At 45.8% G+C, this 15559-nt stretch overlaps 3 protein-coding genes across 3 annotated transcripts; 1 reads left to right on the forward strand and 2 right to left on the reverse strand.

Moving 5' to 3' along the window:
• Positions 1-8400: 8400 nt before the first annotated feature.
• VC83_08490 (uncharacterized protein) lies at positions 8401-9263 on the reverse strand (the record flags this gene model as incomplete). The annotated part of the gene is made up of 2 exons (XM_024472039.1): positions 8401-8788; positions 9160-9263. 2 exons carry the CDS (start codon positions 9261-9263, stop codon positions 8401-8403), a joined length of 492 nt encoding a protein of 163 aa, XP_024320488.1.
• Positions 9264-10653: 1390 nt separating this feature from the next.
• VC83_08491 (uncharacterized protein) lies at positions 10654-12872 on the forward strand (the record flags this gene model as incomplete). The annotated part of the gene is made up of 6 exons (XM_024472040.1): positions 10654-10716; positions 10762-11259; positions 11309-11504; positions 11570-11784; positions 11932-12639; positions 12690-12872. 6 exons carry the CDS (start codon positions 10654-10656, stop codon positions 12870-12872), a joined length of 1863 nt encoding a protein of 620 aa, XP_024320489.1.
• A 1024-nt stretch (positions 12873-13896) lies between these two features.
• Positions 13897-15303, reverse strand: VC83_08492 (uncharacterized protein; the record flags this gene model as incomplete). The annotated part of the gene is made up of 1 exon (XM_024472041.1): positions 13897-15303. One exon carries the CDS (start codon positions 15301-15303, stop codon positions 13897-13899), a length of 1407 nt encoding a protein of 468 aa, XP_024320487.1.
• Positions 15304-15559: the final 256 nt, after the last annotated feature.

Here is a 15559-nt window from a genome sequence, read left to right on the forward strand (position 1 = left end):
AATTATTGTAAGGACACAGGGCACCCAGCTCACAGTAATAGCATATGAGAGTGCGAGTCGGAGGCTAAACGGATGCTATCCTATAGGTCTACTACGAAGGATACAAAAAAGATGAAGGGGGAACCCCGTTGAGTCTGTTTCCTTAAGTACCCGAAACGGGCCCGACTCGGTTATCCCAACCCTAGCCCTGAACCTTCCACCGCAACAGGTCTGCATCAGCCCTGAACCCTATACACTTACCGTCCCCCACTATAGTGTAACTCGCTATATGCTCCTCTACTGGTTCGAAACCCCACCAAGTCGGATTCCATGCTTGTAGTGACCGTAACAGTTCTGAGACAGGTTCTTCGAGTATCTAGGTACGGAGGCATCCTTACAATTATCCTGAAGATAGTTCTTCATATAGTGCCATACTCGCTCAATTGGATTAAGGCGTTAAAAGGATACAAACAATTGAACGCGTACCCATGCTCACACAATCTTAATAGTATGCCCCACCTACAAAACTTACGAACTATACCTCCGTAGAACTACTATAATCTCAGTCGCGAGGTATGCAGGCAACGCGCATGCACGGGCCTGCCGCCGCTTTCGACTTCTATAAAAGGGCCACTCCCTCCCCCCGACTCTGTCTCTCTCCACCGCCGCTCTTCCCTCACAACTGTAAGGATGCCTCCGTACCTAGATACTCGAAGAACCTGTCTCAGAACTGTTACGGTCACTACAAGCATGAAATCCGATTCGGTGTGGTTTTGAACCAGTAGAGGAGCACATAGCGAGTTACACTATAGTGGGGGATGGTAAGGGTGTAGGGTTCAGGGTCGATGCTGACCTGTTGCGGTGGAAGGATCAGGGCTAGGGTTGGAGTAACTGAGTCGGGCCCGTTTCGGGTACTCAAGGAAACAGACTCAACGGGGTTCCTCCTTCATCTTTTTTGTATCCTTCGTAGTAGACCTATGCTCTAGAAAGAGTCAAGCTTTAGCTAAAATGGCTCATTCTCGCGCTGTTGTCGCCCTTGCTGCTTGCTCCCGCTGCATGAAAGGCACAGTAAAGCATGAGTTTGCTTGCTGCGCTATAAACACTACTGCCCACCCTGATGGCCGCTGCACCAACTGTGCCCACTTTACGGGTACAGGGTCGTGCTCTTTCCTTGGCGCTGCTGGTTCTGGTGTCGCTGCTGGTCGTCCTCCTCCTGCTGCGCCCCGCCTTGTTGTCTCTGCGCCCCACCTCATCGTTTCTGCGCCCCGCCCTGTTGGTGGTGCCTTACCAGCGTGGGGCCCAGCGAGTTTAGAAGCGAAAGATGGGGGAAATTAGGAAGATGAGGGGGATGAGGGGGATTGGGGGGAGAAGGAGGTAGAGATAGTTGGAGCTAGTGGTGAGAGACAGGCAGTTTTGGGTCTCACTTATCGTGAGGCTGAGGATGAGTGGCTTTGGGCTGGGCGTCGCCGCCTCTTTGCTCGGGAGATTGCCCTAATCCTTCGGATTAGGCGTGATATTCTTGGCACTGATGCTGGCTCATTAGATGCCTTGGCTGAGGCCCTTCAGAGTTATGAGAGAGAGTCCCGTGTTGGGGATCCTGACCTCCTCAAACCCATCCTTCCTAATGGGGATGATGATTTATTCATCATTCCTCAGAGGTCGGCTCCTCATGCTTGTCAGAGTGTAGAGGAGGTAGGGAGGATCAGAGGTTGTTACGTAGAAGAAGTTTATAGTACTATAGTACTATTAAATGTCACAAACCTAGAGTGACGCTTGTGTAGTTGGTTGTAACGCTGACTTCTAAATGATAGAAGACACAGAGGTTTCTTGCGTAAGGTTGACTTGACAGAGGAGGCAGGGGATTAGACACAAAGGCTTTTCCAAGTAACACGTTACAGTATTGTAAAGAATACTATATTGAGTTGTGCACGAAGCTCCTATCTAAGGAAATACTATCTACTTATATAGTGGCGTCGTGCCTCATGGGTAATCTGGATAGTTGGCGGATAGCTAGATATTCAGGATAGTTCGTGGATAGCTCAACTATCCAATATCCACTAGTTTCTGCAACTATCCATTAGCCCCGTCACATGGCAGCCTACCCCGCTTGCCCCCTGTGACTCACACGTCACGTTACTAGGCCCTGGTCCTGTAACCATGACGTCACGTTACCGTAGCCGTAACATTGGTGCAGTTCGTGCAGTTCGTGTAGTTAGCATCACTTGACCTGGCAAATTGACTGTGATGCCTGTCTGCGCCATAATACTGTAGACAGTAAGGTATTATGCTGTAGTATACTATATATAATAATTTAGAAACTAATAGCATTAATATAGAATGAAATAGTAATAGTACTACTCATCATCATCAATCCAAGAATTAGTCGAAAGATTTAGCCATGACTTTAAACACTCTAAGTACTCAATAGTATCAACCCCTAGTCAGTTCCTTCGATCTGTAATTGTGATCTTTGCCCCTGATAATAAATGTTTAGGCTCAGCACTCATTGCAGGTATTGATAAGATATCAAGAGCCATCTTTTGGAGGTTTGGATATGCTATCCGCTGAGCGCCTTCCATCCACCAACCCTGAGCATCACATTCAGGGGTAACTGGAGCTTGGCAGTATTTCAAATACTCATCTTGAATAGCTGGTTGACGGCGTTTTTGTGTAGCCCACTCCTCAAATGCGCTCTTCTTATTTTGAGGTTGAATTGCAGCTATAATTGATGGTTCAATTGTTGGCTTGTAATGCTCATCCCATAGTGATTGAACAGCTATCTTTGCTGGTGTTACCCAGTTAATAGGCCAATTCTCTTCGCAATACTTCCATTTTTGACTTGGAATGAGTATTCCAGCAGCAATATACGCAGAAAACCTATAAAGTGTTAGTACTAACGTGCATGTATAACGAAAGTGCCAAACAAGCGAAAGTGCCAAAATCATGCGGTGACCAACCCCCCCAACTAAATGTTAAATTCCTCCACAACAAAACATGCGCCATAAAAATGATGAAAGCAAATTAGTGCTAGCTATCCAAGCTATGCAAAGCGACCCAAATTTGCGCCTTCAAGTTGCAGCTAGGATCTATTCCGTAGACCACCGCAAGCTAAGTCACCATTTACAAGGCGTACCTTCACGACGCGATATCCAAGCCAACTTACAGAAATTAAGTAACCTAGAGGAATCAGTTCTTGTTCAGTATATACTTGACTTAGCTGCTAAAGGGTTCCCTCCTCAGTTGTCTATTGTTGAAGATATGGCAAATCGACTACTTGCAACACGCGACGCGCCACGCGTCGGGTCGCATTGGGCTTCAAACTTTGTTAAGCGCCATGTAGAGCTCCGGACACGCTTCCAGCGAAAATACGACTACCAGAGGGCTAAGTGCGAAGATCCAGAAGTCATTCGTGGCTGGTTTGAGCTTGTATGGAACACAATTCTAAAGTATGGCATCAACAATGCAGATATCTACAACTTTGATGAGACTGGGTTTATGATGGGCGTCATCTCAAGCGCAACGGTAGTAGCGAGCTCAGATGGGCGGGCAAAGGCAAAAAAGGTGCAGCCTGGCAATCGGGAATGGGTTACAGTAATCCAAGGCGTTAGTTCTCAAGGTTGGGCAGTGCCGCCATTTGTCATTGTGGCAGGTAAAAACCACCTTGCATCTTGGTATGAGAATAGCGGATTTCCAGCAGATTGGGTAATCGCTGTTACTGCAAATGGCTGGACTACAAACGAGAGAGGTATGGATTGGATTCAGCATTTTGAGAAGCACACAAAGCCCCAGAGTGTTGGTGGTTATCACTTGTTAGTCCTTGATGGTCATGAGAGCCACCACTCAGACAAGTTTGAGGAGTACTGCAAAGAACACAACATTATTACACTTTGTATGCCTGCTCACTCTTCCCATATACTCCAACCACTTGATGTTGGCTGTTTTGGCCCATTAAAGAGAGCTTACGGTCAGCAAATTGAAGATATGATGCGGGCTCATATTATTCACATTACTAAGGATGACTTCTTTCCTACCTTCCACGCTGCATTTAACATTGCAATGACAGAAAGCAATATTCAGGGAGGGTTCCGAGGTGCTGGGCTTCTTCCATTTAGCCCTGAGAGTGTAATATCTACACTTGACCTTAGGTTTAAGACACCAACACCTCCAACCTCTCACCCAAACACCGCTCAACCATGGGTTTCTCAGACACCAAATAACCCAACTGAAGCTGTATCACAGTCTACTTTCATTAAAAACCGAATTGCGCATCATCAAAATAGCTCTCCAACCTCAATCTATGCAGCTGTTGACCAGTTTACAAAGGGTGCATCGCAAATATGCATCAATTAGCATTGTTAAAAGCAGAGAACCAAAACCTGCGACAGGCAAATGAAGTGCTAAGCAAGCGCCGGAGAGCTAAAAAAACACGACTACAGCAAGGAGGATCACTTAGTCAACAGGTAGCACAGGAGCTACAGGACGAGAGGGACGTTGTGCAGCAAGTAGAGCAAGAAATAAGGGCAAGTAGTGGTCGGAAGCCAAGGGAAGAAACCCATGCACGTCGCTGTGGCAAGTGTGGTGAGACTGGACACAATGCGCGCACTTGTCAGATTGTAATAGACAGGTCTGAGGAAGAGGACTCCGAGTAGTTTTAATTAATTTATATTGTTGTGGTGGATTTATCGCAATTCTTATGGGGTAGTCGCGATATTTTGGCACTTTCGCTTGTTTGGCACTTTCGTTATACATGCACGTTATAGACTATTGATAGTACTATTACATACCGCTCAGTTAGTGCATAATACTTGTCTATAACCTTCCAAGCTGAGTTGAAACATGGGCTAAGTATTATATCGTCTTGAAATTGTTGTTTGCCTTTCTCTAATTGCTCGAGAAGGAATTCCATAGATAATAATACCTGTTCTAGTGTAGCTTCTCAGCCTTCTGTAGCTAACGTCGCTTCATGAAAGAACTGGAGGCAGTCATGGATGTGTGATAGTATTATCCAATCACTCTCTGTCAATTCGTCTTGGCTTAGGTCGTAGTACTCCTTGTGACAGTATCCATTGATAGCTTTCTTCATATTGTCATCAAGAGCATTATGAAGCATCAAGTACCATGAGTTCCATCGAGTCTTGTTATCCCGAGCAAGCCTTTTACTATACTTCTCAAACGTTGCCTGGCGTTGGGGAGAACGTTGAATATACACTTCAATATTATGTAGCTTCCCTAGGGGGCCTGCATTCCTCCATGTTTTAACTTGTACTTGTGATGCTTCTTGAGAGTTGTTATCCACAGAAAGAGCATCCCCGTATGGAAATAAGAATGCTTGTGCTGCTAGGTTGATGATATGGCCATTGCAACGAAGTGAGCATCATATTTAACACCTTGGAGTGATAGTACTATATAGTAGAAGTTAGAATTTTATAGTACTATCATTTTTTGTAATAGGACTAACGATTTGAAAGGCTTATCATCATAGTATCATTATTTGATGCATTGTCCATCATGAAATACCCAACTTTTGATAATATACCATACTCTTCAAGTACAGTATATATTAATTGGGCTTGATTGTCACCTGTATGCTGTCCTTCTAGCTCTCGTAGCGATAGTACCGACTGTCGAAGCCCTTCATTCTCCCCAATGTAGTGTGCAATTAGACCCATTAATGCCTTTGTGTTTGGTGATGTCCATAAGTCAACGGTAAGATGGATCTTCGACTGAGATGACTGCAAAGCTTGCTGAATCTTGACCCTCTCTTGCTTGTATCTTCGAACTACCCATTCTCGTATAGTACTATGGCTTCGAGGTAAAGACTCTTCACTATTAACATTTAAGAAATGTATTAAGTCTCAGAATTCAGGGCGTTGGACAATTGTGAATGATAATGAGCATCTAGCAATAAGTCGGACAAGTAGCTGCTCAAACGTTGGAGCATCAAAGTCGGTATCTCGTCGCCGTTTATATGGGTTACTTATTCCACTTGAGAAGGCGCTTGAAATACTCATCTGCATGTTCTTAACTCGTAACTCCTTTGAAGTATCTGTCGCTTGGTGTAAATCTGTCAAGTGCTTTGCTGGAGCAGCTGTACCACCCGACCCTTTGTATTGTTTAGTACAATATAAGCATTGCCAAATGCACTTGTTAGCATCCTCTATTAATGAAGGGCTCTTATTGTGTTGCCAAACCCATGAGGTTCGTACTCGTTGGGTTGTTGATGAAATTGAAGGTACTATAGTACTATCAAGATCTAGTTGTGAGGACTGTAACTGGAACACATCGGCATTGTCTTGGAAGCTGCTAGTATTAAGAGAAGATAAATTACTAGAATCTGCATTTGTTGAAGCCATAGTACTACTATATAATAGTAATAGTACTACACGTGCAGAGTTTTCAACGGCACTTATCTACTAGCTTCATAGCTATATTTAACATCATTATCATCACGTGTATTATAATAAGCGATATTGTTTATATTGTTTATATTGGCAATATAATGTGGGGCATATCATATTGCCAAGGAATGAAGGAAGGCCATATCATATTGCCAAGCATATTGTTTATATTGCCAAGACTCATATTGCAATATATATTGCAATATACTGCCAAGAACCGATATACTACTGGCAACACTGGTCGTTCTCATCCTCGTCATTCTCATCCTCATCCTCATCATCTTCATGATCCTCATTTTCTTTATAAGATGGTTTGGCGCTGTGTTGGCAGACTTGTGAGAGAGGGGCCTCAACTATGGTCTCATCTTCCACGCTAATATCCATTTATCCGCAATCCCAGTAGTAATCCCGTATCAGCACCAGTGTTGCCAGTAGTATATTGGTTCTTGGCATCACTCCTTAGTTACTGGGCTAATACTACACATGACATATCTCTATCAACTAGAGGCCTAGGAACATGAACGATAGCTCCAAAAGCTTCTACAACCGTCTATGATTCATTACACGTCATCGCTACTTAGTTACCACAAGATTGGTTAAGTTATGACATAATTTGTCTATAGGGGTACTCTGACCTTGGACCTCCTTTCACTTCCTATAGGCTAGGAACCTAGGAGATGGTTCTATGGGATTCTCTTATGTCGACTACAGTTACCAAGCCTGGTTAGTCATGGAAAGTCTTGGAAAATGAGAGAACTACACTCCTTTAGCATAAATAGGATTGCCCTTTCCTTAAGAAAGGGCAAGCAGACAGTACAGTAAATCGACTATCACATACTTCCACGTCTTTTCCAAGCTTTCAAGCATTGATCTTGTTACTCCTTGTTTCTGAAAAGTCAGTGAGGTGCTAACCTCTGACTTATCCCTGAGTTCTCAGACTCAACATTTGTTACAACTTGTCTAAACCACTCGACTACATCATACACCTGATTGCTGCATTGTGGAATAGTGTAATGGTGGGTGCACCAGATGTGAGAATCTAGCCACCCAAGGAAGGGATGATTTTACTAAGACAACACACTGTCTTAGGAAACAGAGCCAAAGGGTTGTAGCTTAGACTATTTTATAACGCAGCAATCAGGTGTGTGATGTAGTGAAGTGGTTCAGACAAGTTGCAACAAATGTTGAGTCTGGGAACTCAGGGGTAAGTGAGGTTAACACCTCACTGACTTTTCAGAAACAAGGAGTAACAAGATGAATGCTTGGAAGCTTGTAAAAGACGTGGAAGTATGTGATAGTCGATTTACTGTATTGCCTGCTTGCCCTTTCTTAAGGAAAGGGCAATCCTATTTATGCCAAAGGAGTGTAGTTCTCTCATTTTCCATGACTTTCCATGACTAACCAGGCTTGGTAAATGTATTAGAAATCAAGTGCGACCCACAACTAGCTTGCTAATCATGTAGTGAACGTAAGAGAATCCCATAGAACCATCTCTTGGGTTCCTAGCCTATAGGAAGTGAAAAGGAGGTCCAAGGTCAGAGTACCTATAGACAAATTATGTCATAACTTAACCAATCTTGTGGGTAACTAAGGAGCGATGACGTGTAATGAATCATAGAGGGTTGTAGAAGCTTCTAGAGCCATCGTTCATGTTCCTAGGCCTCTAGTTGGTAGAGATATGCCATGTGGTAGTATTGGCCCACCCCCTTAAGGAGGAGATTTTCTTAATAACTTGTTCAATGAGTGTCCAAATGATATGCTGTGATGTATGTAGCATAAACAGATGTAGTAGAAGAGTTTGCAGCAATCGTTGAGTAGTATTGCTTCTGTTGTTGGTGTGATAAGCCAAGATATGTATGGTGACTTGTAGGTTTGAGGAGGAGATTTCTAAGTTTGCTCTTGAGTTTGATAGCAAACTGAGTGCAACGAATGTCAGTATGACAAATAGTCTAAGCTACGATCCTTTGGCTCTGTTTCCTAAGACAGTGTGTTGTCTTAGTAAAATCATCCCTTCCTTGGGTGGCTAGATTCTCACATCTGGTGCACACACCATTACAGTTCTCACGTCCTTTGGAAGATTCATGAGATTCTCCATTGATTCAACGAGTTTGTATCCCTCAAGAAGTCCAGCGTAAGCATCACCTGGGATGGAGTACTTCTCACACCACATTGCCATATACATCTCAAAGTCAGTAATGGGGTTTGGTGCCCGCTTGTGTCTAACCGGTTCTGATCTGTCATCTTGAGGCTGGATAAACTCTTCGGAAAGTTCAGTGAAGTTGCGGGGCAGCGTTTCCGTCTCAGGGCGGGCTGGAGGTGGCATTTCCAACCTAGGATCATCGTCGGGAGAGGCCTCCCCAATTGGGAGGAAGTCTTCGTCCGGAACGGAGTCTTCCACTGGGAGCTTGACACTGTTTGAATTGGGATTGTCAAATTTGTCATCAGCTGGTTCCATTCACTTATCAAGGTTTAATAAACCCTGGGCGATCTGTTCTGCAACCTGCTGGATATTCGTAGGGGATAAGGGGGCTTCTCTAGAAACCCTGTTGCCATAGTCATTAGAGTCAGAATGATCTTCCCACCCACCCATATCTCTATCACTGTAGAATTCATTACTTGTATCATCTGTACTAAGAATTTGGCGCATGTGATTAAAAGTAACATTTCTGCTATCTTGCTGCTGGAGAGCAGCCTGGGGAATAGGGGTCCGATAAAGCTGCCGCATGAGATTCCCACGCTGCATTCGCTGAGATGAGTGGCGAGGAATTTTGACCCAAGGTACCTTCCGATGATTGGGCTATGGCCAGCGAGGTCGTAAAGCTCAAACTTGTGGATTTGAGCACCCGCCCAAGGTCCACTTGTTGTTACGATGGTCATAGAGATCATGATGCCAGTCCAGGAAAAGTAATCTAGATTGAATCTAAAGAGAGAAGAAGAAGAAGAAGGAAGGAAGGTGAGGCTATTCCTCATAACATACAGTTGTCTGCTTAGCGGTTGTAACCTTGGTGGCTAAGGCTACACCCGTAATCCCCATAACAACCGTAATAACCATAATAACTGTAACAACCATAACAACTGTAACAAGCTGTGAGCTGTAATCGTAACACTTGTCACTATTCGTGGATTTTAAATGGCCACACAACCTAAGCTATGCACCAGATTTTGGTCTAGCTAGGGAAGGCAGATGTTCACAAAATAAATCAATAAATTGAGGCTCAATTAAATTGATTTATCGAAGCTGGCAATGTGGGATTGTCGCATGGCAAGGACACACCTTGTACCATGATAGCTTCAAATTGGCTACCGCACCTAGTAGATCCTGGGATAATCCTAGGAGAGCCCTCCCAATACTGCGTATTCCAAGGAGGGGTATGTTCTTCTGTCAAAGTTGAAGCTCTGTAGAGGCGTGTATGTCAGCTTCATAGTGTCCAAGGCTAGGAGATATTTCTAAGGCTGCACTTACCTTCAGAGATGGCTGCAGTTCTTAAGGCTGAACACAGAGATATGTCAAGATTCCAAATACAGGCAGGTCGAGCGTATTATCTTCTGCCGAGCTGTAGAGACCTAAAGAGGGCTTTATGTCAGCTTTCTGCATGTCATAGTCGGTCAAGTTTCATGGCTGGGGGTCTTACCTTGGAGAAGATTTCTAGGCTTCGTTTCCAACACAGAGATTGTCAGAAGGTCTGCACACAAAGGCTGAAGATGATGCTTTGCTCAAGGGTATGGCGGGCTTCAACTTTATGCCTCCGTTCAACTCTATGCGCAGAGTTAAGGAGACGTCGCTGTCGTCAACATCTGAACCTTGGTGATATCTGTGATGATTCACAGAGCTACTCTAGGAAGGAGGCAGAAGAAACTGCTGAGAAGGTTTTCGAAGAGGCCCTTTGAAATCTTGAGCCAATGATTCACAGAGCACTCAATGATGACACGAAATATTTTCAATATCCAGGTGTGCCGTATGCGCTTCGAGTGCTTCCTTTTTCGTTGTGGAGTTACCCTTAGGGTATATGGACCTGTGAACTCTATTCCAAACAGTTAGTATATCTTCAGCATCATCATCTAAGCTTGACTTACCTTTTTGGCCCCGTTTGGCTCATGACCATATTCTTGCTTCACTTTTGCCATGCTCACTTTGAACTCTACAATCCAAACAGGCATCAAAATTATGAGGTAAAATGGGTTTCTTTTCGTCTACTATCTCTATATTTCATTCTTTTACTGTGCCAGAGTATTATGTTTTTTAGACCATTCTCCTGAAATTTCCGTTGTTTCTACCATGTCTCCGTTTTCTGACTCTGACGACCAGAGCTCCATATTCATAGATGATGAAACCTTGGATGTGAGTTTCTTACCATCTTATTAATTTTTTACTAAGTGTTTTCAGCTGCAGCTCCGTGACCAGCAACGCCGCGATGAAGGCCGCCGCAGCCAGAGTGGCAGCAACCAGAGCAACAACTCCCCTCCTGACCTCCACGCAGTGAATTCTCGGGCTGCTGCCCGGAAAGCCTCACTTGATACTAGACGAAAACGCAAGCGCACCCTGACCCAGTATGACAATTCCCAGGAAGATGAAGGGCCAATGCGCAGTGCCAATTTTTCCCGCCGTTATGCAGATGTGCTAGATGAGCTTGAAGGAGATCACAAGAGGCTGCACGGAAAGGACCCGGAGGCCTTCTGGGATGAGATCACGGAACGGCTTGACATAGAAACGCGCATGATGGTGCTCAGCTTTATGCGCCATGATGTACCAGGGGCGAAAGATCGAATCCTCGCAGAACTTCTCCCAGACACGCCGCCATACTCGAAGGCATTTGGAATCGCGCGGGGTATGATCATGAACAAGACAAAAGACTGGAAAAGCAAGTTAATCCGGCGGATTACAGTAAGTTACTCTGTTCTATAAATGCAAAAAGACATAGCTAACGTTTTAGGGCCATGTTCGAACTGCCCTCGCCGCAGACGCAGCAGCTGACGAATTACTCAACGGATGCACATCACTGAAAGCCCTTATTGAGGTATTCCGGAAGAGATTTACGAAGGACAACTTCTTTGAGGTTTTCTTCTTTGTGGATGGGTACCTCGACTTCGACAAAACTGCGCAGCTTGGGCAGTATTACTGCCGGGACTGTATGCTCATTTTTGTGGTCATGGCACACTCCTAGTGGATTGGGAGAACTCAAAGGACCGGGCAGTTGAGGATCCACGCTCGCAGGGCGCCTTCATGAAGATGATGATGAATTTCCCATTGAGTGAACACTTTGACGGCCTCTCTCGCGCGGAGTTCAAATTGTCAAGTTTGAAAACGTCAGTGAACCGCGAAAAGATAACTCCAAAAATATCGGACTTGGCTGTGGGTGTAGAATGTTTCTTTGCTTCAGAAGTTGCACCACCTCCAGTCAATGCTACAGTAAGGAATTCCTTTTGCTATCTGTTTTTGAATATTGACACTACCTTCGTAGGCTTGTTCCTTTCAACGATATGTAAGGAGTACTTCCAACAACTGGCCGAGACGCCTTTCGGGCATATCCTACAGTGGCGGCTCTATCTGTTCTAGGTTGGGAAAGCGGCCATTGCAAAGCACCAGGCACGGTGGCCCTTGGACGGACAGACTGTGGAGTATCGAGGGTTGGAACTGCAGATGTCCCACGTGTCGCAACTGATTGTGTCGGAATACCAGCAAGCACACTCCATTTTATATGAAGAGCTGATGTTCAAGGCAAAGAATCTGATCCCGATGCAGTCGTGGAGGTTAAAGGATGATCTCGATATGGAAGACTTTGGGGGGTCATGGCTGTCCCACCCAGGCAATGCCGAGTTTGTTGAGAAGGCTGATCGTGCTTTAATCCAGTGTATCCAGGCAAGTGCGGAGCTCCGAGCGATGTTCTTAATAGAGGCTGATGATGGGAGCATGGTGTTGTCCGTCAAAGCCATGGCTATTTATGAGGCGACTGCTCAAGAATTCCTCAAACGACTGTTAGTTCTCAAGCACATCCCACCTGGCCCACCGATCCGAGAGCCGGAACTGCTGTCTGTTACATGGCGCAATACAGCACGACAACGCCATTTGTTCCTGTGGGAGAAGCTAGTGATGATCTATACTCAATACCACAAAGGCCAGCAGCAGTCAGGGGTTTACAAGGACAACATCAGGTCCTTGCCAAAGGCGATTGGGGATCTGCTGTTAGATTACATTGCATATGCGATACCTCTACGCCAGATGTTTCTCCGTCAGCAGACGCCGAAGGCCTTGATCTCTCCGTATGTATGGGCGAAGTTGCAGGGTTCTGTGTGGCCAGACGGGACGCTCTCTAGATGTCTAAGGAAAGCGTGTGCTCGGGCCAAGGTGCCACAGTTTCATACGTCGACTGGAGACAAATATCAGCGTCTATTTGCAAGGAGAAGTTCTCTGCGAAGGATCGGGCTAATTTTGATCTTGAGGACAACGGAGTAGAGGACATGGAGGATGAGCTAGATCTGATTGCCATGGCTGAGTAAGGTACTCTATAGAATTTTGCAGCAGAGCGACGGCTAGGTTTGTTAGATTTTAGAAAGAGCCTTAATAGCTAGGACGATTCGCGCTTCTTGGGATTAACTCTCCATTGTTGGTTGTGTGCTAGTATTTCCCCGCAGGGAGTATACTCTCTTCGTGGACGTAATAGACGGCACATTTCTAAGTTTTGGGAGCTTGTAGGAGAGGAGCTAGCGATTGCAAGTCAGTGCCATGGGATGATTGATCTGGGATGATTGGATCTGGGATGCTATGGCTCAGATGGACGAACATCATCTAATTTGGACTGTTCAGCATATCCACAAGACCCTCCCAGTAGCACAGCTTCCTCAGACCCAAGACTATCTCGAGACGCATTTGGCCCCAAAAAGCTGCATCCGGTATCTTGCACAGACAGGTTTCATTCAGTCATCAAAGAACAAAATATAGGAGACGATGGCTCGGAAGAGGGTTCATATAGTCTGAAAAAGAGGGGACAGATAAGGCGCCCAAGATAATCCTCACACTCTTGAGAATCCAACCCAAATATTCGGGTTGCAACAAAAGATCCATCCAACTAACAGCCGGCGCAATAAGCGCCCCCAACTTCGCCCATCGTCATCGCTGACCTCTCCCTGCTCTGGTATCCGTCCCTGAAGCACACTTAGCCTCCCTTGTCACTCTCGGACGGGGTAAAGCTGCTAGTCATTGCTGACCACAAGGCTCTTTGACACCTTTATCTGTTAGCCTTGCCCGTCCTTACTACTTCCACCTCGTTTAGCAAATGCCGCCGTGATATTCCGCCCTACGCAAACCGCTCAGCTCGCCCACCCTCACCGTCAGCCTCAGCCTCGCTGTCATCCCCAAATTCCTTTCCAGTCCACTCCTGGCTTAGTCCAGCCATCAGCGAATCGTGCGCCAGTGTACCCATTTTTAAAATCTAACTCCGGGCATAGGCAACTGACAGGCGGACGCACTCTAATTTGCCATGTTGCCTGCTTGTTGCTTATGCGGATATCAAACGAACAAAAATCATTCCGGATCCAAGAAAACATCTTCCACATCCTTATCCCTATCCTCGCGGTATTCTACACCCCTACACTGGTCACACACATATGCACCCCCAAACTCCGGCTTTCCCGGTATCCCCTCTCTAGACTCTTTCTCGGCCTTGTTATAGTCGCAACAGTATAATGAGGGGTCACTTGGACGGCGGCTTCGAATCCACGTCTGCGTATCCAGATCCGACTGTTCGAGGTTTTTGGGTGAGCTCACACTCGGCAGAGAAGTATCTGTATATGTCAACAGGGTGTGAGCTGGGGTGCCTTGTCGACTAGTGCCCCCAAATCTATCATCAAGGCAAAATCGCTTCGTTGTGTGCTGTCCTCCATCGGAAATGGTCATCTGGCGCTTTCTGGGACTGACGCTTCGACTCCTCGACAGAGATTGCGCTTTTATCTCCTCGAAGGTAACCTGTTTCGCCATTTCTTGGCCGTCGGGAAGACGAACCAGCAATGCCCTCGTGATGTGTGCGTTGAGAAATGATGATAGGAAAGGGAAGATTGTCCATGCAAAGCGGGCGTATAAGAATTCGGGGGAGATGCCTTTGAGATAAATATGTGTGTTGTGAAAATCGTCCCCGAGACTGTTTGTGTGACCCATGAATTGAACAACCCATTTCGACTGTTTTGGAACAATAACAAACTTCCGGTCGTCAAACGCGATATGGATATCACTCCGCAGGGCGATTGCGTTGCGGACATCGTCGAGCATCCAATCCCCTAGTAGCGTTTGGCTCAGATTATATTCTCCCATCCCATTTGCCGCAAACCAACCTGACTCCGAGCGAGGAACCAGGTGGGCGCTTTCGAAATAGTCGGTGCCTCTCTTTACCGATACTCGACAACTTTTATCTCGAGCTCCGACAAATGCGGCCAAGCCGGACGCAGAGGGTGGTGCATTATCGATAGATGTACCTTCTGCGTCCATAGCAGACCACTGGGGCGGAAGATTATCGTGCGGGAAGCTCCAGTCTCTAAAGGACTTGCATACAGGGTACATCGGATCCTCGATATCGGGATTGTAAAAGTAATACATCTTGTGTCTTAAAAGTTCATCAAATTGTATCTCAATCTTTGGACCACCGCGCTGGCGTGTAAAAAACCCATTCTGACAGTTTCCTGCCACTATCTGACATGCTGTGAAGGCTGTCCCGAAATGCAAACCGCCGCCTTCTCGATCAAATGCTTGAAGGCGCAATAGCACGCTCTGCTTGGAACTATCGCTATATCCTGGATGGAGGAAGGTGATATGGTTGTCTGCGTGGCCGGCGTACTCTGCCTTCTCCGTCGGTTCGAGGGAGCTTCGTAATGTCGATGGATTGAATGCGAGGCATTGTGGCGGGGACTGGGGCACAGGCGCAATCGCAGGCGCGTCCATCAACGCAGGTCGTGTTGAGGAAGGATGAACGTTCAAAATATAGTAGGACGTTGCAAAAACTGTGTATGCAAGGGAATTGTATATAGGGCAGTGATGTGGTGTTGTGTTTTGTTTTGTGACAACAATAGAGCAGCTCTGGGAGAGGCTTCTGGTCTTCCCGGATTAACTATTGTTCCGATAGGTCATGGACAAATCCGAAGAACTTGATAGATATTCTCCACCAGCAACTCTGCCAATTGGATGCTTAACGAATGCG

This window comes from Pseudogymnoascus destructans (genome assembly GCF_001641265.1).
Source record: "Pseudogymnoascus destructans isolate 20631-21 unplaced genomic scaffold scaffold_26, whole genome shotgun sequence".
NCBI classification, from domain to species: domain Eukaryota; kingdom Fungi; phylum Ascomycota; class Leotiomycetes; order Thelebolales; family Thelebolaceae; genus Pseudogymnoascus; species Pseudogymnoascus destructans.